The following is a 26,970-nucleotide window of genomic DNA, read 5'->3' on the forward strand; positions in this document are numbered from 1 at the left end:
AGAGTTACTTCAACTGAGCGCTGCTGTGACACCAGATACAACCCATCTGGAATAAATCAGCCATGCTTTTCTAAACCTTCGTTGCCCCCTTAACTTTTCCATTCATTTGATATGCTTTTCAGTACAACGTTATCTAATTTTTAGAGCATGCTTATTTCTACACAATATATAACTTTGTATTTTAAAGAAGTGCACATTGATGGGATATTTGTAACCAATTCTAAAATGATATCCAGACTCTAATAAACCTTGAGGGATTCACCTTCAACGCTACTAATTGATTTTTTCATTGCAAACTTGTCTGCAATAAAGTGCATTGTCTATATACAACTAGTGTATACAATGTGACTACATGTTACCCTGTTGGTAAAAAGCTCCTCCTATTGGTTGAGTAGAGCCACTAGAGGGCGCTGGAGCTGAGCTGTCTTGTTACACTTATACTGTGTAGGCTGGTGATGTAACACAACATTCAGAGGAAGCAGCACAGCATCAGATTATCCATCTGCAGCAACAAATATAAAGTAAGTAAATGCTCTGCATGTGATAACTTTGTCCTCTTCGAGGATTATTTGTAATTTGGCTGAGAAATAGTTCTTTGAGCTTCACAAGCTGCATGCCTTTTGCTGGTGCTACAAGCCTGTCCCCAGATCCCTAAAGGATAATGTTGTCCTTGAGCCTCTTTGTAAATGTCTTAACATGCAATAGTGAAAGTTTTGTAATGTACTTGCAACAGACATTACTACACTGAGCATGTTCACTTTAGTTATTGCTAAACATTATTTTATTTATGTGAATTTTGCATGTGATTAATGTACATTTTATTCTATTTATTGCACTTGTACAAAGTAAAAAAATAACATTCAGCATCATAAACAAGCCCAGAAAGGTCAAGAAGTGCTGTCAGATCTTAGTGCTTTGTTGCTTATTCTTTCCTGCAAAGAAAGTTCTCGCTCCTGATCTGGAAGATGACTCCAGGAGTTCATACAAGGATATACTATATATGAATCTAAAAATGCAAGAAATCATCTAAAAGTTTAGTTTTTCAAGAAATAAAGTCCAAATGCAGACTGAATGCATGCATAGTTCAAGACAATGGAAAAGGTATATTATTTCAATGGGGTAATTCATGCTGTTTTGATACAAAGACAGATGGTGTAGCCCAAGGCAATGTGTGTGAATAGATCTAGAATGAAGTATTGTGCCTCCTATTATCCAACTACAATTTTTCCTATTATCAAGGTGAAATACAGGTATTAAGATCAAGTAACGACACATAGTAAAACAGCTACGGACACTCACAGCTCAGATTTGATATTCCGTGCTTGGATAATTGTGAATTCTTATTTATTGAGATACCAATACAAAAAAAAAGATTGATAAAAGATGAATATATGCACAGTGCTCAGCATAAATGAGTACACCCCCTTTGAAAAGTAAGATTTCAATCAATATCCCACTGAACAAGACTGAGCTTTTTAGAACATTTTTGAGCATAACATGAAAGTAAGGTTAATAATATAACTTTCATTACAGAACCTTCAGTTTTAGTCAATGAAAATTGGACTGCTTTTGGATGGCATCTGAGAGCTGTCCGATTTTTTTCATGGACTCATAGACTAGCATTGCAGATTTTGATCCAAAATTCTGATCAAAATCAGACATGTTGCTGCAATTTTGCACAGACCACTCAGTCCACAAAAAAACATGTGTATGGCTCCATTCACTATTGTAGATATGAGTGCTATCTATTCATGGAAGGAACAAGTTGTCGACATATTCCAACAACTGTCTTTTTCCATTTTTCAAGAATGACCTCTTTTAGAGCCTGGACGCTGAATGGAGAGTGAAGCTCAAGTTGTCTCCCCATAGGTGTTCGATTGGGTTCCGATCAAGAGACACTGAGGCTGTGTGCCCACGTAGCATTTTTCAAGCGTTTTTGATGCGGAATTTCCGCAGCGTAAACGCTTGAAAAACGCTTGGTAACCCGCACCCCATGGTCCCCAATGGGATTCCGCAAGTTCTATGCACATGCTGCGGATTTTTCCGCAGCGTTTATGCTGCGTTCAAAAATCCGCAGCATGTCATTTAATTTTGCGTTTCCGCAAGCAGAATTGCCTTTGTTCAATGCATAAAAAACGCAAGGCAATTCCGCATGTGGAAAACGCGTGATAAACGCGCGAAAAAAGCGCGATAAACGCGTGCGGAATTCCGCATGCGTTTTTCCGGGAGAGGACTTGCATTTATGCAGCAGAAATTTTCTGCTTCATAAATGCAACGTGGGCACATAGCCTTAACCACTTTCACCCTTCTTCAGAAATGTAACACGTGTGTTTTGGATCATTATCATGTTGGGAAAGTGCATGTCTACCAAGGCCAAGGAGTGATGTATCATCTTCTCAGTTAATATAGGGCAATGCATCTGTGAATTCATGATCCCAGCAATGAAATGTAGCTCCCCGACACCAGCAGCGATCATGCAGCCCCAAATAAGGACACTGCCACCACCATGTTTCACTGTAGGCATCGTGCATTTAGAAAAATACATTTAGAAAAATTTTCAGTTTCCTGAAGGGGTTTGCTCTTGAAAAATTATTTGGTTTTGAACAACTTGAAAAACTCTTCTTCTCACTATGAACAGCTTACTTTGAAAATATCAGTGGAGTATTTTCATATCGACGAAATGGAGAGGAATAGGTTAAATAGCTTCCATCCTTTGTATTTGTTATACAGTGCTATGAAGTGTAACAGCAACCTGTCATATGATCCAGGGCTGTCGTCCTGCAGAGCTGGGGTTTTCGCAGCGCACAAAGCTGTTACTGCAACATATTCAGTTCTATGTAGGCACGTGTGTCATGCGCATTGCAATAAAATGCTATCTGAATTGTTTTATTCTACTAGAATAATTATATCATTAATCTATTTTGTGATTATTTTATGGATGGAGTTGTTTCTTTCCTTCTTCTATTTGTATCTTTTATATTACCCTTATTTGTTCGCATATGTTTATATGACGTTACGGTACAGATGAGTCACGATGATGCACATTTTGGAAACAAATAGGCATCTAATCCTCAGCTCTCCTTACTCTCGCAGCACAGAAGCCAGAATCTCCTGTTAATTATTCATGTAGCTAGGTATATCTTCCAGAAGTGCCGCATGTACAGGTGACCGGGGGTTACTTTCAGAGCTGCACTCTACTGCACCTCGCATCCAATACTTCCTGTGCCTACACTGATTAGATCATTTGCAAATTAAATGTTACTAGATAAAAAGGCAGTTTTGCTTTAGTTTTCACTTCACCCTATAAGTACGAGGCAGCAAGAGTCTCCATGCTAAGTACCTGCCAGGTAGTTCCCCAGTCGGAGGACCTCAGGGTGCCCAGTTCATCATCCAAAAAGTGTCCCCGTAGGCAGATCCCTAGTGACGACTTAACTCACCACATCCCTGCGGGATCTTGGAGAAAGTGATATTTGAACTATAGCCTGTGCAGGGGTAACAGTCGCACCCGGGTCCTGGCGCCTATGGGGGCCCAAAAAGGTCCCTATGGCACATATGCTATTAACTAGAGATGAGCGCATCCGGACTTAAAAGTTCGGGGTTCGTCCTGGACAGTTAGTATCTGGTGCTAAACACCGACCACACTTGCAATGGTCGAAGTCCCGGTGGAAGTTCATTAGAGAGAGAAAAAAAATATAAATATATTTTCCAGCTCAAAAGTTCGGGTCCTCATTGTTTTCAATGGGGTTCGGGGTCTGGTTGAAGTTCAGGTAAAGTTCTGGTACCAGAACCAAATTTTGGTATAAAGTTTGGGTAGGGCACCAGAACTTGAACTTCCATTTGTCCGCTCATCCCTACTATTAACCCTTTAAGAAAGCAGCCAGTTTTCATTTTTGCACTTTTTCATTTTTTTTCTTTCTTTTCTTCCAAAAGTCAGAACTTTTTTTTAATTTTTTGTCATAGTTACAGTACAGACCAAATGTTTGGACACACCTTCTCATTTAAAGATTTTTCTGTATTTTCATGACTATGAAAATTGTACATTCACACTGAAGGCATCAAAACTATGAATTAACACATGTGGAATTATATACTTAACAAAAAAGTGTGAAACAACTGAAAATATGTCTTATATTCTAGGTTCTTCAAAGTAGCCACCTTTTGCTTTGATGACTTCTTTGCACACTCTTGGCATTCTCTTGATGAGCTTCAAGAGGTAGTCACCGGAAATGGTCTTCCAACCATCTTGAAGGAGTTCCCAGAGATGCTTAGCACTTGTTGGCCCTTTTGCCTTCACTCTGCGGTCCAGCTCACCTCAAACCATCTCAATTGGGTTCAGGTCTGGTGACTGTGGAGGCCAGGTCATCTGGCGCAGCACCCCATCACTCTCCTTCTTGGTCAAATAGCCCTTACACAGCCTGGAGGTGTGTTTGGGGTCATTGTCCTGTTGAAAAATAAATGATGGTCCAACTAAACGCAAACCGGATAGAATAGCAAACCGCTGCAAGATACTGTGGTAGCCATGCTGGTTCAGTATGCCTTCAATTTTGAATAAATCCCCAACAGTGTCACCAGCAAAGCACCCCCACACCATCACACCTCCTCCTCCATGCTTCACGGTGGGAACCAGGCATGTAGAGTCCATCCGTTCACCTTTTTTGCGTCGCACAAAGACACGGTGGTTGGAACCAAAGATCTCAAATTTGGACTCATCAGACCAAAGCACAGATTTCCACTGGTCTAATGTCCATTCCTTGTGTTCTTTAGCCCAAACAAGTCTCTTCTGCTTGTTGCCTGTCCTTAGCAGTGGTTTCCTAGCAGCTATTTTACCATGAAGGCCTGCTGCACAAAGTCTCCTCTTAACAGTTGTTGTAGAGATGTGTCTGCTGCTAGAACTCTGTGTGGCATTGACCTGGTCTCTAATCTGAGCTGCTGTTAACCTGCGATTTCTGAGGTTGGTGACTCGGATAAACTTATCCTCAGAAGCAGAGGTGACTCTTGGTCTTCCTTTCCTGGGGCGGTCCTCATGTGAGCCAGTTTCTTTGTAGCGCTTGATGGTTTTTGCAACTGCACTTGGGGACACTTTCAAAGTTTTCCCAATTTTTCGCACTGACTGACCTTCATTTCTTAAAGTAATGATGGCCATTCGTTTTTCTTTACTTGGAATTTGTATTATGGCAAGAAAAAAGCAGCTAACAGTCTATTCAGTAGGACTATCAGCTGTGTATCCACCAGACTTCTGCACAACACAACTGATGGTCCCAACCCCATTTATAAGGCAAGAAATCCCACTTATTAAATCTGACAGGGCACACATGCAAAGTGAAAACCATTTCCGGTGACTACCTCTTGAAGCTCATCAAGAGAATGCCAAGAGTGTGCAAAGCAGTCATCAAAGCAAAAGGTGGCTACTTTGAAGAACCTAGAATATAAGACATATTTTCAGTTGTTTCACACTTTTTTGTTAAGTATATAATTCCACATAATTCATAGTTTTGATGCCTTCAGTGTGAATGTACAATTTTCAAAGTCATGAAAATACAGAAAAATCTTTAAATGAGAAGGTGTGTCCAAACTTTTGGTCTGTACTGTATATAAGGGCTAATTTTCAAGAAATGTGATTATTTGTTCAGGTCTATATTTTAAAATAGTAAAAAGGTGGATATTCCCAATTTTATAAAAAAAAATATGGACTTTTTTTAACTTTATTTTTAGTCCCCATTTTCGTCTTGAAGGAACGTGATCATTCAATCGCTTGTACTATATATTGCAATACTTTAGTATACTTTTTTATACTAAAGTAGTGCAGTACATAGGACAAATCACTATCTCACGTAAAGTACTGCTTGTGGAGAGTGTGGGTTGAGCTCATCATCTGAGCTCACCTCAAACGCCCGTACCCACTCCATAATGGATCTATAAGAAATGGAGCAAGAAGTGGTCAAAAACTTGTGATAATTTGGGGCACTGTTGGAGACTTTGCACAGGAGCCCCCAAGCTTCAGGTTACCCCAATGGCTGTCTCTGTGTATGAGCAGGGGAAGCAGGACTTGTTACATTAAAATAATGAATCAAATTGAACTAATATATCCCTGGGCTCAGCATCTCCCCCTGTATCTTATGCTGCACTCACACGTGGTGGACCAAGAGACATAACAGAGCTGCAATAATAAAATGTAAAATGCACCGAAATTAACAAAAATGTTTTCTGTTCTCCGCTTTAGGTCATGGTCATTTCTGGAATGGTATTTACAATGGCAAATACAGAACTTCCATTCATGGCCTGAAGACATGCTTCTTCTCACTATGTTCAGCATATATCTCTTCTGGTGGGAGATGACATGAGGGAATTTCTTATTTGCAAAAACACAGGAATTTCTTCACCCACAGCATCTTTCAGACTCTAGGATCCCTATGACTTGCCCTCACTTTCCGCCGCCATGGCACACGCTATTGAAATGGATGACAGTGAGATGACCAATGATGACTTCCCCAGTACCTCCAGGAGAGACTCCTCAATTAAGGCTCGGCATTTATTTCGAAAGTTGAACAGACCAGGAAATGGTCACCCTAAAGGCCTGCGAGCCACCTCTCCCATGGGAAGGGTGATTTTGATAAATTCTCCCTTAGAAGGTAAGTCATTGGTTCTTTTCATCTATGCCAGTTAGTGTCCTATCCATCATGTGCCTATTTCAAGAATATAATTTTGGAACATAGATGTTACCTAAAGTTAGTGACGATGTTAGCTATGGAGAGGTATACAAGATATATCTGATTTATAGACTCACTTATTGGAAACAACACGTTATAATACCCCATGTAGCTTGCTGCAGGGGAGATGTCATAGTGGAGAAAATTTCCCTTTGGAATTGCGGATGATTTCTGTGGGTGGGAGGGTCAGAAGTCACACCTCCATGACAGCTGTTATTAGCGAAAGGGTCTGTCTTCATGAGATACCCTAACAAATGTGAGACAGTTGGTTTAAAAAAAAACCAATATCACCAATTAGACGTTTGCTTTCTTATGGCATAAAGACATCACAGAGGGGGACATCTGATGGACCCAATGTCATATGTTTGTATTTGAATTTCAGCCATGTAATGCTACATTTCTCCATGCAGAAGTACTATAAGTCTGGTGAAGCTAATGGGTGAGACGAAACCACTTCAAGGCACTTGGTTCATATGGTTCATATGGAAGAAGGATAATCATACATGCTCTTCCCATTGACAATCATCTTGTGTACTAGGCTTCTTAGTGCCTTTTCCAGTAAATTTTTGGCATGACGACATCTTCCTCTACAGGGATCAAGGGGCTATTACCAACATTTAAAGTTATCCCTTATATTTATAAGTTATCTGTTGATATTTTGCTGATCAGTGTGGTTTTACTGGTCCTAAGACTGGGTGTTTGAAATGTCTTTGTGGAATCTTGTCACCAGTCCATTCATTGTCTGTGGGACTGCCAGAGATATCAAAGTACAGAGCTTGGCTATCTATGGCAGTCCTATAGAATGAATAGAGGGTCAGTTTTCTTGAGTGATGACCAGGCTTACTTGTGATCTAGACCTTGGACCTTCTCGGACCTCGGTGGCTTGACCAGGCTTTCTTGTGATCTAGACAGCAGACCTTCTCGGACCTCGGTGCCTTGACCAGGCTTTCTTGTAATCTAGACCTCAGACCTTCTCGGACCTCGGTGCCTTGACCAGGCTTTCTTGTGATCTAGACCTCAGACCTTCTCGGACCTCGGTGCCTTGACCAGGCTTTCTTGTGATCTAGACCTCAGACCTTCTCGGACCTCGGTGCCTTGACCAGGCTTTCTTGTGATCTAGACCTCAGACCTTCTCGGACCTCGGTGCCTTGACCAGACTTTCTTGTGATCTAGACCTCAGACCTTCTCGGACCTCGGTGCCTTGACCAGGCTTTCTTGTGATCTAGACCTCGGACCTTCTCTGCTCTTCCCTGTATACTACGGAGCATTTGTCTCCAAGTCTTGATACACCTAGGTTTTTGACAAGCTAAGACCTTATATTCTCTTGCAGTGCAGTCAAAACCTCATCCTGCTAATCAACAGTCCTGTACTGTCTATCTTGGCATGACCGCTGAGCCTAGTGATTGGCTACAGCCGTCATGTGCTGTAGAAGTGACATCAATGCTTCAGCCATATCTGCAAAGACTGGGGGAGCAATGGAGAGGCAGTGCTAGAGCGGCAGTATGTATTTAAGGCTAATTTTGGTATTTCAAAACTGGTCAGGCCAGGTAAGAGAAGGATATGCTTGGATAGATAGAATCATGCTCTGATTCATGTTGCTCTTAGTTTGGACAGCATGAATTTAATGACAGGTTCCCTTTGAAGGGGTTGTCTCTTCTGAATAGAAGGGCACCACACCTTAGCCTACTGGCTTGCTTTTTCCTGGGGCAATGTGCTCTTGTTGGGTTCTCACAGGACAGACAAGTAGTATTGTTGTGTGACTAGCCAAAACAGTGCTTACAAGCTTTTTACAGTGATATGAAAAAGTTTGGGCACCCCTATTAATCTTAAGCTTAATGTTTTATAAAAATTGGTGTTTTTGCAACAGCTATTTCAGTTTGATATATGTAATAACTGTTGGACACAGTAATGTTTCTGCCTTGAAATTAGGTTTATTGTACTAACAGAAAATGTGCAATCTGCATTCAAACAAAATTTGACAGGTGCATAAGTATGGGCACCTCACCAGAAAAGTGACATTAATATTCAGTAGATCCTCCTTTTGCAAAAATAACAGCCTCTAGTCGCTTCCTGTAGCTTTTAATGAGTTCCTGGATCCTGGATGAAGGTATTTTTGACCATTCCTCTTTACAAAACAATTACTGTTCAGTTAAGTTTGATTGTCGCCGAGCATGGACAGCCCTCTTCAAATGATCCCACAGATGTTCAATGATATTCAGGTCGGGGGACTGGGATGGCCATTCCAGAACATTGTAATTGTTCCTCTGCATGAATGCCTGAGTAGATTTGGAGCGGTGTTTTGGATCATTGTCTTGCTGAAAGATCCATCCCCTGCGTAACTTCAACTTTATCACTGATTCTTGAACATTATTGTCAAGAATCTGCTGATACTGAGTGGAATCCATGCGTCCCTCAACTTTAACAAGATTCCCGGTGCCAGCATTGGCCACACAGCCCCAAAGCATGATGGAACCTCCACCAAATTTTACTGTGGGTAGCAAGTGTTTTTCTTGGAATGCTGTGTTTTTTTGCCGCCATGCATAATGCCTTTTTGTATGACCAAACAACTCAATCTTGGTTTCATCAGTCCACAGGACCTTCTTCCAAAAAGAAATTGGCTTCTCCAAATGTGCTTTTGCATACCTCAGCCGACTCTGTTTGTGGCGTGCTTGCAGAAACGGCTTCTTTCGCATCACTCTCCCATACAGCTTCTCCTTGTACAAAGTGCGTTGTATAGTTGACCGATGCACAGTGACACCATCTGCAGCAAGTTGATGCTGCAGCTCTCTGGAGGTGGTCTGAGGATTGTCCTTGACTGATCTCACCATTCTTCTTCTCTGCCTTTCTGATGTTTTTCTTGGCCTGCCACTTCTGGCCTTAGCAAGAACTGTCCCTGTGTTCTTCCATTTCCTTACTATGTTCCTCACAGTGGAAACTGACAGGTTAAATCTCTGAGACAGCTTTTTGTATTCTTCCCCTGAACAACTATGTTGAATAATCTTTGTTTTCAGATCATTTGACAGTTGTTTTGAGGAGCCCATGATGCCACTCTTCAGAGGAGATTCAAACAGGAGAACAACTTGCAAGTGGCCACTTTAAGTAGCTTTTCTCATGATTGCATACACCTGGCTATGAAGTTCAAAGCTCAATGAGGTTACGAAACCAAAAAAAGTGCTTTAGTAAGTCAGTAAAAAGTAGGTAGGAGTATTTAAAACCAGAAAATGATAAGGGTGCCCATACTTATGCACCTGCCAAATTTTGTTTGAATGCAAATTGCACATTTTCTGTTAGTACAATAAACCTCATTTCAAGGCAGAAACATTACTGTGTCCAACAGTTATTACATATATCAAACTGAAATAGCTGTTGCAAAAACACCAATTTTTATAAAACATTTAGCTTAAGATTAATAGGGGTGCCCAAACTTTTTCATATAACTGTACATTAGATCTTGTAAGCGTTGCTCTGAAGCTGGCTGGATCGGGAACTAACAGTGCGATCCAGCCAGCTTGAGAGCAACGCTTACAAGATCTAATGTTAATAGCTTGTAAGCACTGTACATGTTAAGCTACCACTGCTTTAGTGTGGTGGCTGGTAATCTAGACAACAAGCTGCAATCAATAAAATTAAAAATTCTTGAACGAAGGAATGGAGAGGATTTTTAATAACAAGTAAATTGCAAAGAAATTTGTTTTTACAAGCACTTTGCAATTTTAGCTACTGAAGTTGATGAATCTAACCCTTTAAGCTAGCATACCTATTAAATGAAAGTCAATAGACCCACTGATTTTGGCAAAAGATCTTAGGGGAAAGAAGAATCATTGGAAGAAAATTGGATTACAACAGTCCTGATCCTTTTTTCCTGCAGGTGACAAGCCTGTGTAAGAGGGACCTCGAATTAGCTCATTCTCTCCCAATTTAGAAAAGCAAGCACTCAGCTGAGATGAGCAAGTTAATAGTGAAGCCTGACAGCTGTATCTTTGTATTGTCAGTTTTAGACTTTGTGTAGATTGCGATAATGGAAGCTTGTTTGCTTATATACTCCTTTTCGTTTTCTTTTTGTTTTTCTTCTATGCTTTTCTCGGCTGTGTAACATTATGCAAAAATCTTAACTTAAACAAGTAATCAAAATAACACTATCAATCTCTTTGCAGCCAACAGTGATGAAAGTGATGCAATCCTCGCTATCACAGTGGATAAAACTCCGGATGGAAGATTGGGCTTCAGCGTCCGAGGTGGTTCAGAGCACGGGCTGGGGATATTTGTCAGTAAAGTGGAAGAAGGAAGCAGTGCTGGTAAGATACATGTATACCCCATGTGCACATCGTACGTGTCTAATAGTGTTATAGGTTTTAAAGAGACTACTACCAGATTTGACATATATATATATATATATATATATATATATATATATATATATATATATGTGTGTATATATTTTTATATATATATAATCTTTAAATGAGAAGGTGTGTCCAAACTTTTGGTCTGTACTATATATATATATATATATATATATATATATATATATATATATATATATAGTACAGACCAAAAGTTTGGACACACCTTCTCATTTAAAGATTTTTCTGTATTTTCATGACTATGAAAATTGTACATTCACACAGAAGGCATCAAAACTATGAATTAACACATGTGGAATTATATACTTAACAAAAAAGTGTGAAACAACTGAAAATATGTCTTATATTCTAGGTTCTTCAAAGTAGCCACCTTTTGCTTTGATGACTGCTTTGCACACTCTTGGCATTCTCTTGATGAGAATCAAGAGGTTGTCACCGGAAATGGTTTTCACTTCACAGGTGTGCCCTGTCAGGTTTAATAAGTAGGATTTCTTGCCTTATAAATAGGGTTGGGACCATCAGTTGTGTTGTGCAGAAGTCAGGTGGATACACAGCTGATAGTCCTACTGAATAGACTGTTAGAATTTGTATTATGGCAAGAAAAAAGCAGCTAAGTAAAGAAAAACGAGTGGCCATCATTACTTTAAGAAATGAAGGTCAGTCAGTCCGAAAAATTGGGAAACTTTGAAAGTGTCCCCAAGTGCAGTTGCAAAAACCATCAAGCACTACAAAGAAACTGGCTCACATGAGGACCGCCCCAGGAAAGGAAGACCAAGAGTCACCTCTGCTTCTGAGGATAAGTTTATCCAAGTCACCAGCCTCAGAAATCGCAGGTTAACAGCAGCTCAGATTAGAGACCAGGTCAATGCCACACAGAGTTCTAGCAGCAGACACATCTCTTCAACAACTGTTAAGAGGAGACTTTGTGCAGCAGGCCTTCATGGTAAAATAGCTGCTAGGAAACCACTGCTAAGGACAGGCAACAAGCAGAAGAGACTTGTTTGGGCTAAAGAACACAAGGAATGGACATTAGACCAGTGGAAATCTGTGCTTTGGTCTGAAGGAGTCCAAATTTGAGATCTTTGGTTCCAACCACCGCAGAAAAGGTGAACGGATGGACTCTACATGCCTGGTTCCCACCGTGAAGCATGGAGGAGGAGGTGTGATGGTGTGGGGGTGCTTTGCTGATGACACTGTTGGGGATTTATTCAAAATTGAAGGCATACTGAACCAGCATGGCTACCACAGCATCTTGCAGCGGCATGCTATTCCATCCGGTTTGCGCTTAGTTGGACCATCATTTATTTTTCAACAGGACAATGACCCCAAACACACCTCCAGGCTGTGTAAGGGCTATTTGACCAAGAGGGAGAGTGATGGGGTGCTACGCCAGATGACCTGGCCTCCACAGTCACCAGACCTGAACCAAATCAAGATGGTTTGGGGTGAGCTGGACCGCAGAGTGAAGGTAAAAGGGCCATCAAGTGCTAAGCATCTCTGTAAACTCCTTCAAGATTGTTGGAAGACCATTTCCGGTGACTACCTCTTGAAGCTCATCAAGAGAATGCCAAGAGTGTGCAAAGCAGTCATCCAAGCAAAAGGTGGCTACTTTGAAGAACCTAGAATATAAGACATATTTTCAGTTGTTTCACACTTTTTTGTTAAGTATATAATTCCACATGTGTTAATTCATAGTTTTGATGCCTTCAGTGTGAATGTACAATTTTCATAGTCATGAAAATACAGAAAAATCTTTAAATGAGAAGGTGTGTCCAAACTTTTGCTCTGTACTGTATATATATCTATATATATATATAGATATCTAATATATATAATCGTCTTATCCCGTCTGTGTCTGTCCAGGAAATCCAGCGTCGCTGATTGGTCCGGCCGCGGCCAATCAGCGACGCTGGATTTCAGAAAAAGATGGCGGCCGTTAGCGGCTCATCTGCCGCACGAAGGTCAGCGGCGATGCAGCCGGGAGATGACCGGCGCTATCTGGTCATCTCCCGGCTGCTCGCAGCAGAAGGACCCCGACCGGCGGCGCCGCTGACCTCCATGCAGCTACCATCGGGAGATCAGCTGCCCGCTGATCTCCCGACGGCAAGTTTGAAGGGAGGACCGGGGAGCGGTGCCGCCGGTCGGGATACTTCTGCTGCGAGCAGCCGGTCATCTCTCGGCTGCTCGCAGCTGAAGTACCCGCACAGGCAGCGCCGCTCCCCGGTCCTCACTAATACGATTCGCTGATTGGTCGCGGTCGCCGGCCGCGACCAATCAGCGATTTTGGCGCCAAATTTAAACACGCTCTCCGGTCCTCACGAACACGGTTTGCTGATTGGTCGCGGTCGCCGGGTGGTCCAAAAGTAGGTGGACGGAAAATAGTAACATTTATTTTGATTTATATATAAAATTATATTTACGAACACAAGCTTAACATTGACAATTAAATTTTATTCTGAACAATAATACAAAAGCCCTTCAATTTTATCAGCGCAGGTGCTCAAACTGTTTTCCATTACAATTTGCACAGCTTTGAAGTCGCCTCTTACGCTTCGACAAACTTTTTTTGCACAAGTCTCTTTGGGTATTAATTTCTTGAAATGCATCTCTTTTGTAATTTTTCAAATCACTGACACTTTTTGATTTTCGACAATAAACTTTGTCCTTGAGTACTCCCCAAAAGAAAAAATCCATTGGGGTCAAGTCTGGTGAACGTGGCGGCCAATCAAGTAGGCCTCTTCGGCCAATCCATTTATTAGGAAATGTTTCATCAAGATACTCGTGGACTACTCTTGAATAATGTGGAGGGGCCCCACCTTGTTGGAAATAAAGGTCATTTGAATTAGGCTGTTGCTGTAAAGCCCCCGTCACACTAAGCGAGATCGCTGCTGAGTCACAAGTTCTGGGGAACAACTTGATTCATTAGAATTTCGAGATACTTATCTCCTGTGATTGTTCCATCAAAAAATATTCGTCCTAAAACACCAAAACTTGAAATACCACCCCAAACATTGACACCAGACTCATTTAGTTGTTGCTCTAATGTTAAAAGCATGTTCTCATTATACCAGTAAATACAATTATGTCTGTTAATATGGCCGGATAATTTGAAAGAAGCTTCATCACTCCACATAATGTTATCTGAAATTACTGGATTTTGTTTGATAAATCTTCCCCTTCATAACCTTATTACACTTTCTGTCCATCTACTTTTGGACCACCCTGTATATATATATATGTATATATATATAAAATCATGTTTATGTATATATAACAGTAAAATTGCAACACCAAGAAGGGAAATCATGGAATTCTGGAAATCACAGGATAAATAGACATGTTAATGTAGCACCCTGAGGATTCGGCTGCTACAGGGGTATTGCACCTCAACCCAGAGGTGTGATATTCCACTCCCGGGTAAGGAAGGAGTGTGGAACTGAGCTCGGTAGGCTGCATGCACTACACACATCCCATTTCCGAGGAGCAGACCGACGGTACTCCCACTTAGAAATGTGCAGGTACGACCGAGTCTGTTCCTGGCTGGAGTGGGAGGGGGGTGGTACATCCCAAGTAGTGTAGGGGCAGATAGGGGGAGCAGCCTGGGTAAAGATAGGAGCTCATTGGGTGCTGGTCACCTGAGCTCACACATAGAGGGTGTATATAAGGTGGGCACCAACTAAGATCAGGGTGAGATGCAGAGAACAAGTCAGATGCAGAGAACAAGTCAGATGCAGAGAGTCAGTCTGCTGCAGAGAACAAGTCAGGAGCAGAGGAGAGAAGAAAGACAAAGACCCAGAGTGAGAGAGGAGAAAAGAGAGAGACCCAGAGCACAGAAGAGAAGGACTCTGAGATCCCAACTAAAAGCACCGGGTGAAGAGTTGGCATCAGGGTACCGGAACCCAAGCTGGTGGGGGTAAAAACATTCCCCAGCCAGAGACCGGAGACCGTGGGCAGCGTTTGCCACGGTCACCCATCACATCCACCCCGAAGGCACACCACATGAAGGGTCAGGGAACCCAGGGCCAAGGGTGTCCCAACAGAAGGCCCGAGGGAGCTGGACCTAGGTGGATCACTGGTGGGGACGGCCAGAGAACGGGACAGAAAGAGAGCTCAGGGCCACGCTCCAGACTTGTTTGGGGGTTGGCTGGATCCAGGACCTGGTGGACGCAGCACGGCTCGGGTGGTCACTCGCAGCTGGAGTGACCAGTACAACATCTGCAGTAAGTAAACACCCTTAACTGCACAACCCGACTCTGTCTTCACTGCCGTCTGCACTACACCACCACAACCCCCATCCTCTGCACCTGTCCCCTCTGAGGCTATACCCCTCCCGTTGGGGGTTATCCCACCAAGCTGCGCATCCACCATCAGCCTCAGCGGAACCTGCTGCAGCGGCGGCCACAGTGACCGCATCACAACGGGTGGCGTAGTCGACACAAAAGAACTCTTAATAACATCTGTAGGACTGCCACATCACACCGAGCTTGACGCCCTGGGCACGGGCCGGGTCACAGCCGCTCGGAGACTACAACCCCCCATCTGATCCGGTGCCGGGTATTCCCCTCAAAAAGGAATATGTCCCAGGGGGCGCGTCAACTTTGGCGTAGTCGGCAGGATTACGTGCCCACAACAACTGGGTACTGCGTGCCTGAAGAAAAGTGCAAGTTTACCTCAGAAAGAAGTCTCCCGCCGGTTCCGGAGGGTCCACGCCATCGGACCCCATCACAGGTCGTTTCCCGCCGATTGTCCGCCATTTCCAGCTTGTTCCCGCCATCTGCAGAGTTTCCCGCCACTGGGCGACGCTTCCCGCCAAATCCGCAGATTTCCCGCCTTGGAAGAACAGCGGACGCCATTATGGGCGTGCCAAAGGAGGGCAAGAGGCCGCCTCCCATCGTGGGCCAGGACAGAAAATGGCGCCAAAAGTGGAAACCGCCCCCACCAACAGAGACTGTGATGCTGGAGGTGTCTGTCAGCGTGAAAGAACTACCCCTGGAGCTGACAGTCACCGAGTTGCCCCGGGACCGCCCTCGAAGTGGGAGGAGACGAAAGAAAAGAACGAAGATGGGTGCCGCCTGGAGCAGTCTGGAGCGAGCGCACCCGGAGGCAAGAAGACTAACAAGGAGTAGCAGAGAAGCTCACCCGGAGATGTCCAGAGAGCAGAGCAGCACCGGCCCGCTGGCCAGGAGCCTGCTGGAAGAAGAGCAGAGCAGCACCGACCCGTTGGTCAGGAGCCTGCTGGACACCACGACCCCACTAGGCCTAGTGGAGGTCCTTGCACAGCTCCCCCGAGACCGGGAGTGTGCACAGACTGCCCTGGAGGGCCTCGCACGGAGGATGGCCCGGGTACAGCGCGAGATATTGGCGGAATGGAGCCGGGAGATGGCCCAGCAAACTAAGACCCGGAGCACGCCAGCCGAGATGAGGAAGGAGTCCGCCTCTGAGGATGGCGCGGGAGGACCCAAGGCCGGAGACGGCGCCGAGGAGGGAGCCGAACGCATGGAGGCAGGTAAAGGGGACGCCTATACCCCAAGCCGTGACACCGCTTACCTGCCCCAGCTCCCCGTCGCAGAGCCCGAAAGTCCCCCTGCTGTGCCCGAAAACGCCATGTCACCGACGCAGACTAGGCCCCAACCGGAAGCCGCCGCCGCGACCCCTGTGACGTCACACGCCTCGACCCCGGGCGTGACCAAGCAGGAAGTACCACCAGCCTGGTCGCAGGGCCTAGAATTCCCGGGCGCCGCATCACCAACAGCGCCCCCTACCTCCGCGGAGCCTCCGGCCTGGTCGCAAGGCCAGGTAGCCCAGGGCGCCGCCGTATTAACGGTGCCCTTCACCTTCCAGGTGCCCCAGGCCTGGCCGCAAGGCCTGGGAAACCCGGGCGCCACCACCACCGCGCCCGCACCCGTAAAACCAAGGGTGCCGCGTCTGGGAGAGGACTTGTTTGCCCAGCACACGTGGCCGGACGGGCAGCCTTTCATCTGGCCCCAGAAGTATTACGAACTGGAGCACCAGAGGAGGGTTGGGGCCATGTGTGCACCCCTGATTCCGGCTCCGAAGCCCGTAATAAGGATCTCGCCCCCGCTAGCGGAAGCGCAGTTTGAGTGGGACCCCACCGGAGAAGATCTAATGGGGTTCACTCAGGAAACCAGGGCAGCTGCAGCGGAGCGTGCTGAGTGCTGCCGCCAACAGCTCGAGGAGTTTGCGAGGGAGCGGAGAGAGAGGCGGGTCCGGGAACAACAGGCCCAAATAAGGAGCGCCGAGCAAAAGAGCCGGACCAGGAGGGACCCCCGTGCAGCGCACAGTCCCCGTACCACCGGGACTGTAATAAAGTTCAACCAGCAGCATGGGTGGGGCTTCATTAGAGACAACAACACCCCCGGCGACGTCTTTGTCACGCGCAGAGACGTGGAGTCCCATCTGCCGGAGGGGCACAGAGGTCGTGACCTCTACATCGGAGACGAGATCACCTTCACCCGGCACAAGTGTGCCAAAGGACCTTACGCCCTCCACGTACACCGCCTGACGGAGGAGGAGTTGCAGTGCGGGGAGGAGGAGCAAGAGGACCCGGACGGGTCTGAAGTAACAACCAGCTATAAGCAAAGAGCAGGAGGAAGACGCCGTTGAGTGCGGCAGAGCGGTGATGTAAATAGTTACCCGATCGGGGTATAAAGAAACTGTTGCTACATATATATAGTCCCCGTTGGGACCAGCTGAGTGAACTATTTACCCGTTAACCCCTTCATCCCACAGGCTGAGGACTGTGAGCAGCCATTCCCTTCCCTCTACCTGGCCGAGGACTGAGAGCGGCCAACTTCCCCTGTATATAGTTGCGCTTCCTAAAGCGCCCCCTACCGGTTTTATAGGAAAACCAGTTTTTCTAAGAGACTGTCGCACTTTTCCCGGACACACGTTGCACAGTGTCCGGAGGAGGAACCTGAAACAAGAGACGACGAGAATGTTTATATGAAAAGTTTTATATATATAATGTTTTATATGTTTTATTATGTTTATGAAAAAAAAAAAAAAAATGTATGTTTTGGTGTTATTTATGTCTTACAGCCCGAGGACGTGCTGTGATTTACCAGGGGGGAATGTAGCACCCTGAGGATTCGGCTGCTACAGGGGTATTGCACCTCAACCCAGAGGTGTGATATTCCACTCCCGGGTAAGGAAGGAGTGTGGAACTGAGCTCGGTAGGCTGCATGCACTACACACATCCCATTTCCGAGGAGCAGACCGACGGTACTCCCACTTAGAAATGTGCAGGTACGACCGAGTCTGTTCCTGGCTGGAGTGGGAGGGGGGTGGTACATCCCAAGTAGTGTAGGGGCAGATAGGGGGAGCAGCCTGGGTAAAGATAGGAGCTCATTGGGTGCTGGTCACCTGAGCTCACACATAGAGGGTGTATATAAGGTGGGCACCAACTAAGATCAGGGTGAGATGCAGAGAACAAGTCAGATGCAGAGAACAAGTCAGATGCAGAGAGTCAGTCTGCTGCAGAGAACAAGTCAGGAGCAGAGGAGAGAAGAAAGACAAAGACCCAGAGTGAGAGAGGAGAAAAGAGAGAGACCCAGAGCACAGAAGAGAAGGACTCTGAGATCCCAACTAAAAGCACCGGGTGAAGAGTCGGCATCAGGGTACCGGAACCCAAGCTGGTGGGGGTAAAAACATTCCCCAGCCAGAGACCGGAGACCGTGGGCAGCGTTTGCCACGGTCACCCATCACATCCACCCCGAAGGCACACCACATGAAGGGTCAGGGAACCCAGGGCCAAGGGTGTCCCAACAGAAGGCCCGAGGGAGCTGGACCTAGGTGGATCACTGGTGGGGACGGCCAGAGAACGGGACAGAAAGAGAGCTCAGGGCCACGCTCCGGACTTGTTTGGGGGTTGGCTGGATCCAGGACCTGGTGGACGCAGCACGGCTCGGGTGGTCACTCGCAGCTGGAGTGACCAGTACAACATCTGCAGTAAGTAAACACCCTTAACTGCACAACCCGACTCTGTCTTCACTGCCGTCTGCACTACACCACCACAACCCCCATCCTCTGCACCTGTCCCCTCTGAGGCTATACCCCTCCCGTTGGGGGTTATCCCACCAAGCTGCGCATCCACCATCAGCCTCAGCGGAACCTGCTGCAGCGGCGGCCACAGTGACCGCATCACAACGGGTGGCGTAGTCGACACAAAAGAACTCTTAATAACATCTGTAGGACTGCCACATCACACCGAGCTTGACGCCCTGGGCACGGGCCGGGTCACAGCCGCTCGGAGACTACAACCCCCCATCTGATCCGGTGCCGGGTATTCCCCTCAAAAAGGAATATGTCCCAGGGGGCGCGTCATTAATGATATGCAAATTATGACAAAATGGAAACAACATTTTCAAAACATCTCGATGTATTCATTATCGAATATGAGCGCCACATTCAGAAATACCCGCACTTACACGCCTTGGCAGCTATCAATGAAAATGTTAACGGTTGTCAAAAATGCCCTGCTACACTGAGTGCACTTGAGCAAATCATTAAGATCCACTACTGGCAGCTCCCTTTGCAATTTCCAACCAATAACATCCAAGAAGTGCTCGATGGGAGACAAGTCTGGAGAATCTGCAGGCCATGGTAACACACTTAGGCCACACAGGTTGCTCACAATAGCAATGGAATAGGAACATCCGATTTTGCGTTGTTGTGTTGAAAAAAAGGTTCCTGGGACTCTTTGACAAAATGGCAATTCTACTGGCTCTACAACCAAATCAATGTAATGTTGAGCTGTTAGTGTACCTGGAATGCAGATTAGACGGGTTCAGCTACAGTACATTATAATCCCTGGAGTAGTACCAGTGTGACATTGCCCCATGAAGGCCTCTTCATGAAGTCACCCATGCATTCAGAGTGGCTGAGCATTCCTCAGACAACAATTAATAATCTCTTTGATAGCAGCCAAGACGTCTAAGTGCTGGGATTTCTATGCATGGCACTCATATTAAGTACTGAATACATTGAGATATTTAGAAAAATTTCTTTCCAGTTTTTCATCATTTAGAAATTATTAACATGTCTAATGATCCTGTGATTTCCATGATTTTACGACTTTTATTATTGTTGTTCCTTTGGTGTTGCAGTTTCAATGTTGAGGTGTGTGTTGTTCATCTCTGGGACACAGAACCCGTCTCCTTCCTGAGCGGTATGATGACTGGACATTTCCATCTTGTTTGTACTTGCGTATAATTGTTTGTACAGATGAACGAGGCACCTTCAGGTATCTTGAAATTGTACCCAAGGATGAGCCAGACTTGTGCAAGTCCACAATTCTCTTCCTGATATCTTGGCTGATTTCTTTAGACTTTCCCATGATGCTTCACAAAGAAGCAGTGTGTTCTAGGTGTGCATTAAAACACGTCCACAGGTGTGTCTCTATTAACTCAGGTGTTGCCAAAAATCAGACGCTTCCAAACACATGACATCATCATATGGGCAGTCCAGAATTGTTTAAAGGCATAGTAATCTTAGTGTATGGAAACTTTTGACTTTACAGTAAGTAATAACAATGCCTTAAAACATGCTCTCTCTCTCGTTATTCTGATATATTAAAAATGATGGTAATCCTAATTGACCTAAAACTGGAAAGGTTTATTCTGATTTCATGTCAAATATTGAGAAAAACATGCATATGTGTATTTTCATATAGTGTATGTAAACTTGTGGTTTCAACTGTATATACACTGCTCAAAAAAATAAAGGGAACACTCAAATAACACATCCTAGATCTGAATGAATGAAATATTCTCATTGAATACTTTGTTCTGTACAAAGTTGAATGTGCTGACAACAAAATCACACAAAAATCATCAATGGAAATCAAATTTATTAACCAATGGAGGCCTGGATTTGTAGTCACCCCCAAAATTAAAGTGGAAAAACACACTACAGGCTGATCCAACTTTGATGTAATGTCCTTAAAACAAGTCAAAATGAGGCTCAGTATTGTGTGTGGCCTCCACGTGCCTGTATGACCTCCCTACAAAGCCTGGGCATGCTCCTGATGAGGTTGCAGATGGTCTCCTGTGGCATCTCCTCCCAGACCTGGACTAAAGCATCCGCCAACTCCTGGACAGTCTGTGGTGCAACTTGACGTTGGTGGATGGAGCGAGACATGATGTCCCAGATGTGCTCAATCGGATTCAGGTCTGGGGAACGGGCTGGCCAGTCCATAGCTTCAATGCCTTCATCTTGCAGGAACTGCTGACACACTCCAGCCACATGAGGTCTGGCATTGTCCTGCATTAGGAGGAACCCAGGGCCAACCGCACCAGCATATGATCTCACAATCTCACAAGGGGTCAGAGGATCTCATCTCGGTACCTAATGGCAGTCAGGCTACCTCTGTCGAGCACATGGAGGGCTGTGCGGCCCTCCAAAGAAATGCCACCCCACACTATTACTGACCCACTGCCAAACCGGTCATGCTGAAGGAAGTTGCAGGCAGCAGATCGCTCTCCACGACGTCTCCAGACTCTGTCACGTCTGTCACATGTGCTCAGTGTGAACCTGCTTTCATCTGTGAAGAGCACAGGGCGCCAGTGGCGACTTTGCCAATCCTGGTGTTCTGTGGCAAGTCCCAAGCGTCCTGCACGGTGTTGGGCTGTCAGCACAACCCCCATCTGTGGACGTCGGGCCCTCATACCACCCTCATGGAGTTGGTTTCTAACAGACACATGCACATTTGTGGTCTGCTGGAGGTCATTTTGCAGGACTCTGGCAGTGCTCCTCCTGTTCCTCCTTGCACAAAGGTGGAGGTAGCGGTCCTGCTGCTGGGTTGTTGCCCTCCTACGGCCCCCTCCACGTCTCCTGGTGTACTGGCCTGTCTCCTGGTAGCGCCTCCAGCCTCTGGACACTACTCTGACAGACACAGCAAATCTTCTTGCCACAGCTCGCATTGATGTGCCATCCTGGATGAGCTGCACTATCTGAGCAACTTCTGTGGGTTGTAGAGTCCGTCTCATGCTGCCATGAGTGTGAAAGCACAACCAACATTCAAAAGTGACCAAAACATCAGCCAGAAAGCATTGGTACTGAGATGTGATCTGTGGTCCCCACCTGCAGAACCACTCCTTTATTGAGGGTGTCTTGATAATTGCCAATAATATCCATTTATTGTCTATTCCATTTGCACAACAGCATGTCAAATTGATTGTCAATCAGTGTTGCTTCCTAAGTGGACAGTTTGATTTCACAGAAGTTTGATTTACTTGGAGTTATATTCTGTTGTTTAAGTGTTCCCTTTATTTTTTTGAGCAGTGTATATAATTATAAGGTGTATAGGTGTGTATATATTGTGACAAAGTCATTGGCAAAGTGCTGGAGGGAAGATGTGTTTCACTGAGGCTATTAGCTTTAGTGAGTTGAAGCCTAGAAGTTTGCTCCAGCACACTATGTGTTGAGAGGGTTAATCGGCCATTTTTAATGGGTTAGGTTTTATGTGAACAGCTGTACATATCTCCACCCCAGGGCCTGGGATATAATTAGCCAGCCTTTTGAATTATGTGGTGTTCAGTTTATCTGGAGAGGCTAGCTCCAGAGAGAAGAGCTTGTGTTTTTGTGCCAACCTGAACCATGTGTGTTTGCTAATTCTGAGTGGCCGGACCCCGGCAGGTGCAAGGACTGTGCCATACATTTTCTTTTACTTTGCCGTTATGACAGAAGGTCCTTGTTTACTTTAATGAACTATATATTGGTTTATGTCTTCTTTTTAATAAACCAACAATACATATACACATATATATATATATATATATATATATATATATATATATATATATATATATATATATATACAGTGGGGGAAAAAAGTATTTAGTCAGCCACCAATTGTGCAAGTTCTCTCACTTAAAAAGATGAGAGAGGCCTGTAATTGACATCGTAGGTAGACCTCAACTATGAGAGACAAAATGAGAAAACAAATCCTGGAAATCACATTGTCTGATATGGAAAGACATTTTTGTTCAAATTTTGTTGGAAAATAAGTATTTGGTCAATTACAAAAGTTCATCTCAATACTTTGTTATATATCCTTTGTTGGCAATGACAGAGGTCAAACGTTTTCTGCAAGTCTTCACAAGGTTGGCACACACTGTTGCTGGTATGTTGGCCCATTTCTCCAGGCAGATCTCCTCTAGAGCAGTAATGTTTTGGGGCTGTCGCTGGGCAACACGGACTTTCAACTCCCTCCAAGGGTTTAGATCTGGAGACTGGCTAGGCCACTCCAGGACCTTGAAATGCTTCTTACAAAGCCACTCCTTCGTTGCCATGGCTGTGTGCTTGGGATCATTGTCATGCTGAAAGACCCAGCCACGTTTCATCTTCAATGCCCTTGCTGATGGAAGGAGGTTTGCACTCAAAATCTCACGATACATGGCCCCATTCATTCTTTCATGTACATGGATCAGTCGTCCTTGTCCCTTGACAGAGAAACAGCCCTAAAGCATGATGTTGCCACCCCCATGCTTCACAGTAGGTATGGTGTTCTTTGGATGCAACTCAGCGTTCTTTCTCCTCCAAACATGACGAGTTGTGTTTCTACCAAACAGTTCTACTTTGGTTTCATCTGACCATATGACATTCACCCAATACTCTTCTGGATCATCCAAATGCTCTCTAGCAAACTTCAGATGGGCCCGTACATGTAATGGCTTAAGCAGGGGGACACGTCTGGCACTGCAGGATCTGAGTCCCTGGCGGCGTAGTGTGTTACTGATGGTAGCCTATGTAACATTGGTCCCAGCTCTCTGCAGGTCATTCACTAAGCCCCCCCGTGTGCTTCTGGGATTTTTGCTCACCGTTCTTGAGATCATTTTGACCCCATGGGGTGAGATCTTGTGTGGAGCCCCAGATCGAGGGAGATTATCAGTGGTCTTGTATGTCTTCCATTTTCTAATTATTGCTCCCACAGTTGATTTCTTAACACCAAGCTGCTTGCTTATTGCAGATTCAGTCTTCCCAGCCTGGTGCAGGGCTACAATTTTGTTTCTGGTGTCCTTCGACAGCTCTTTGGTCTTCCCCATAGTGGAGTTTGGAGTGTGACTGTTTGAGGTTGCGGACAGGTATCTTTTATACTGATAACAAGTTTAAACAGGTGCCAGTACTACAGGTAATGAGTGGAGGACAGAAGAGCCTCTTTAAGAAGAAGTTACAGGTCTGTGAGAGCCAGAAATCTTGCTTGATTGTAATTGACCAAATACTTATTTTCCACCAAAATTTGAAAAAAAATTCTTTCCAAATCAGACAATGTGATTTTCAGGATTTGTTTTCTCATTTTGTCTCTCATAGTTGAGGTCTACCTATGATGTTAATTACAGGCTTCTCTCATCTTTTTAAGTGGGAGAATTTGAACAATTGGTGGCTGACTAAATACTTTTTTTCCCTACTGTATATACATACATACATACAGCGGATGAAGTAAGTATTGAACACGTCACCAATTTTCTAAGTAAATATATTTCTAAAGGTGCTATTCACTTGAAATTCTCACCAGTTGTTGGCAACAACCCATCCAATTCACACAGGCTAAGAAATCAAACCTTAGATGTTCATAAATTAAGTTATGTGTAATAATGATACATGACAAAGGGAGAAAGTATTGAACACATGAAGTGATTAAAAGTAAGTAATTAGAAAGCAATCCTGCCACTTAGTGAACAGTAATAGTAGTTTAGAAATTCTTCTGTAACCAATGCCATCAGTATGTTTTCCAACAATAAGGTTGTGAAAGTCTTGAGACAGTTCACAGGCCATCAACTGCACCAGCTGATATTATTTTTCACTAAGTGACAGGATTGCTTTCTAATTACTGATAGATTTCAGCTGGTGTCATGACTTTCCATGGCTTTTTGCACCTCTCTTTCTTCATGAGTTCAATACTTTTTCCCTGTGTCATTTCTCATTATTACACCTAATTTAATTTATGAACATCTATGGTGATTTCTTTGCCTGTGTGGATTGGATGAGTTGTTACTGACATCTGGTGAGAATTAATTGTCAACAGCTCTTTTAGAAATCTATTTACTTAGAAAATTGGTGACCTGTCCAATACTTATTTTACCCGCTGTATGTGTCCCTGCAGTGCATAGGGTATAACACACTTTTATTTCATACTTGCAGATCTAGCCGGGCTCTGCGTTGGAGATAAGATTGCAGAGGTGAATGGTATCAGTTTAGAAAGTATAACCATGGGAAGCGCTGTCAAAGTTCTGACCGGGAACAACCGTCTACGTATGATGGTGAGACGGATGGGAAAAGTGCCAGGGATTAAGTTCTCCAGAGAAAAGACCACATGGTAAGCAGAGCCGTACTCTTCACTCACATCCTCCCGCTCATTGTCAGCCATTCTAGGTAACCAAAAATCACAATGTATCACCTCTATGGACCAAAGAGAGCGTGTCAAGTTCATTAGAGGATCACAGTATCTGGTTTCTGCAGTAAAAGGGCTTGTGCGAGCATGAACTCTGACCAGAAAACGTGCAAGCCAGAGGCGCCCCGCTAAGTCTATGGAAATCTAGTGAATGCCGATCTAACCTTTAAATGTGGGGTGTGCAGCAGGGCTATAACCCATAACATCCATTTCTATTTTCATTTTTTGATTAATGTAATACAATACTATTTCTAATATAACCTCTGTAAGTTCCTAGTTATGTGTAGGTGTAGACTCATTATACAATTACACAGCTGTGGTGATATTGAATGTGCAAAGAAAAAAATAGCTTTAAAGGGAATCTGTCAGCAGGTTGCTGATATGTAATCTGACAGCAGCATAATGTAGGGACTGAGACCCTGATGGCAGCGATGTATCACTTAGTTTACTGGGTGCAGCAGTTGTGATACAATCACAGTTCTCTCTGCTGCAGATCTAGCAGAGCTCAGAATGCTGAGCCCTGTATAACCCTGCCCCCACCACTGATTGGCAGCTTTCTGTGTACACTGTATATTGACAGAAAGCTGCTAATTAGGGCTGGGGGCAGGGTTGGACCAGGAGGCTCAAGACACCTAGTCCTGTAGTGATAATCTCCTGCTGATAAAACACTGATTTTATTGCAAGAGCAAAACACAGCCCAGTAAGTGACACATCGCTGGAATCAGGGTCTCAGCCCCTACATCATGCTGCTCTCAGATTACATAGCAAAAACCTGCTGACATATACCCTTTAAACATGCATATTTCTCTCCCTTCACTTCTATGGCAGTTAGCTGTGCAAGCATGCATGGCTACTTCTAGGGTTCACATAGACGTGAATGGAGAGAGCCATGCAGGTGCACAGCCACTTCCCATTCATTCTCCACTTGGATGGGGTGGACAGCAGTCAACTCCGCAGGCAGGACAGATTTCAGGAGATCTCTGTTTTGGAAACAGGTGTGGGTCCCATAAGTGGGATATGCATCTAACGAATATTTCCGATCTATTCTGTGGCTACGCCATAAGGCTGAGGCTACACAGGAACATGTTGCACAACAGCAGACAAGTCACGCGACCAAAAACATATATACAACTTGTCTGCGATTTGTTCTCACACAACTATTTTAGAGTTGTGATTTTCTTTAAAAAATGACTTAAAGGAGTATTCCCATTTACAATATCCTATCCCAATATCTAGTAGGTGTAATAATAATAATATTAGCGAATACCTCCAATTAGAAATGTAGTATAGTTTTTCTGATTCGCTACTAATCTTTTCATGTGCAGGCATTGCAGGACCTTAGATATCCATGGTTACGACCACTAAAATAGTGAAGTTAGTTAGCTAGTTGCTAGTGGTCGTAACCACGGATACCTAATGCCTGCACATGAGGAAAGAGACATAGCTAATCAGAAAACTATACTAGATTTCTAATTGGAGGTATTTGGTA

The 26,970-nt window shown here is 44.5% G+C and overlaps 1 protein-coding gene across 2 annotated transcripts in view; it reads left to right on the top strand.

The window, feature by feature from the left end:
- The first annotated feature begins 418 nt into the window (after positions 1-418).
- The window catches only part of PDZD7 (PDZ domain containing 7), a 92,746-nt gene continuing 66,194 nt past the window's right edge, over positions 419-26,970 (top strand). For both annotated transcript variants that reach the window (XM_073685293.1, XM_073685294.1), the window contains exons 1-4: positions 419-521; positions 6,221-6,629; positions 10,862-11,002; positions 25,232-25,406. In XM_073685293.1, the coding sequence (XP_073541394.1) occupies positions 6,437-6,629; positions 10,862-11,002; positions 25,232-25,406 (509 nt within the window). In that variant the 5' untranslated portion in view covers positions 419-521; positions 6,221-6,436. The remainder of the gene's footprint in view (positions 522-6,220; positions 6,630-10,861; positions 11,003-25,231; positions 25,407-26,970) is intronic.

Source organism: Phyllobates terribilis, unplaced genomic scaffold, assembly GCF_046119375.1.
Source record: "Phyllobates terribilis strain yellow unplaced genomic scaffold, ASM4611937v1 Scaffold_5__5_contigs__length_657084704, whole genome shotgun sequence".
Classification (NCBI taxonomy): Eukaryota; Metazoa; Chordata; class Amphibia; order Anura; family Dendrobatidae; genus Phyllobates; species Phyllobates terribilis.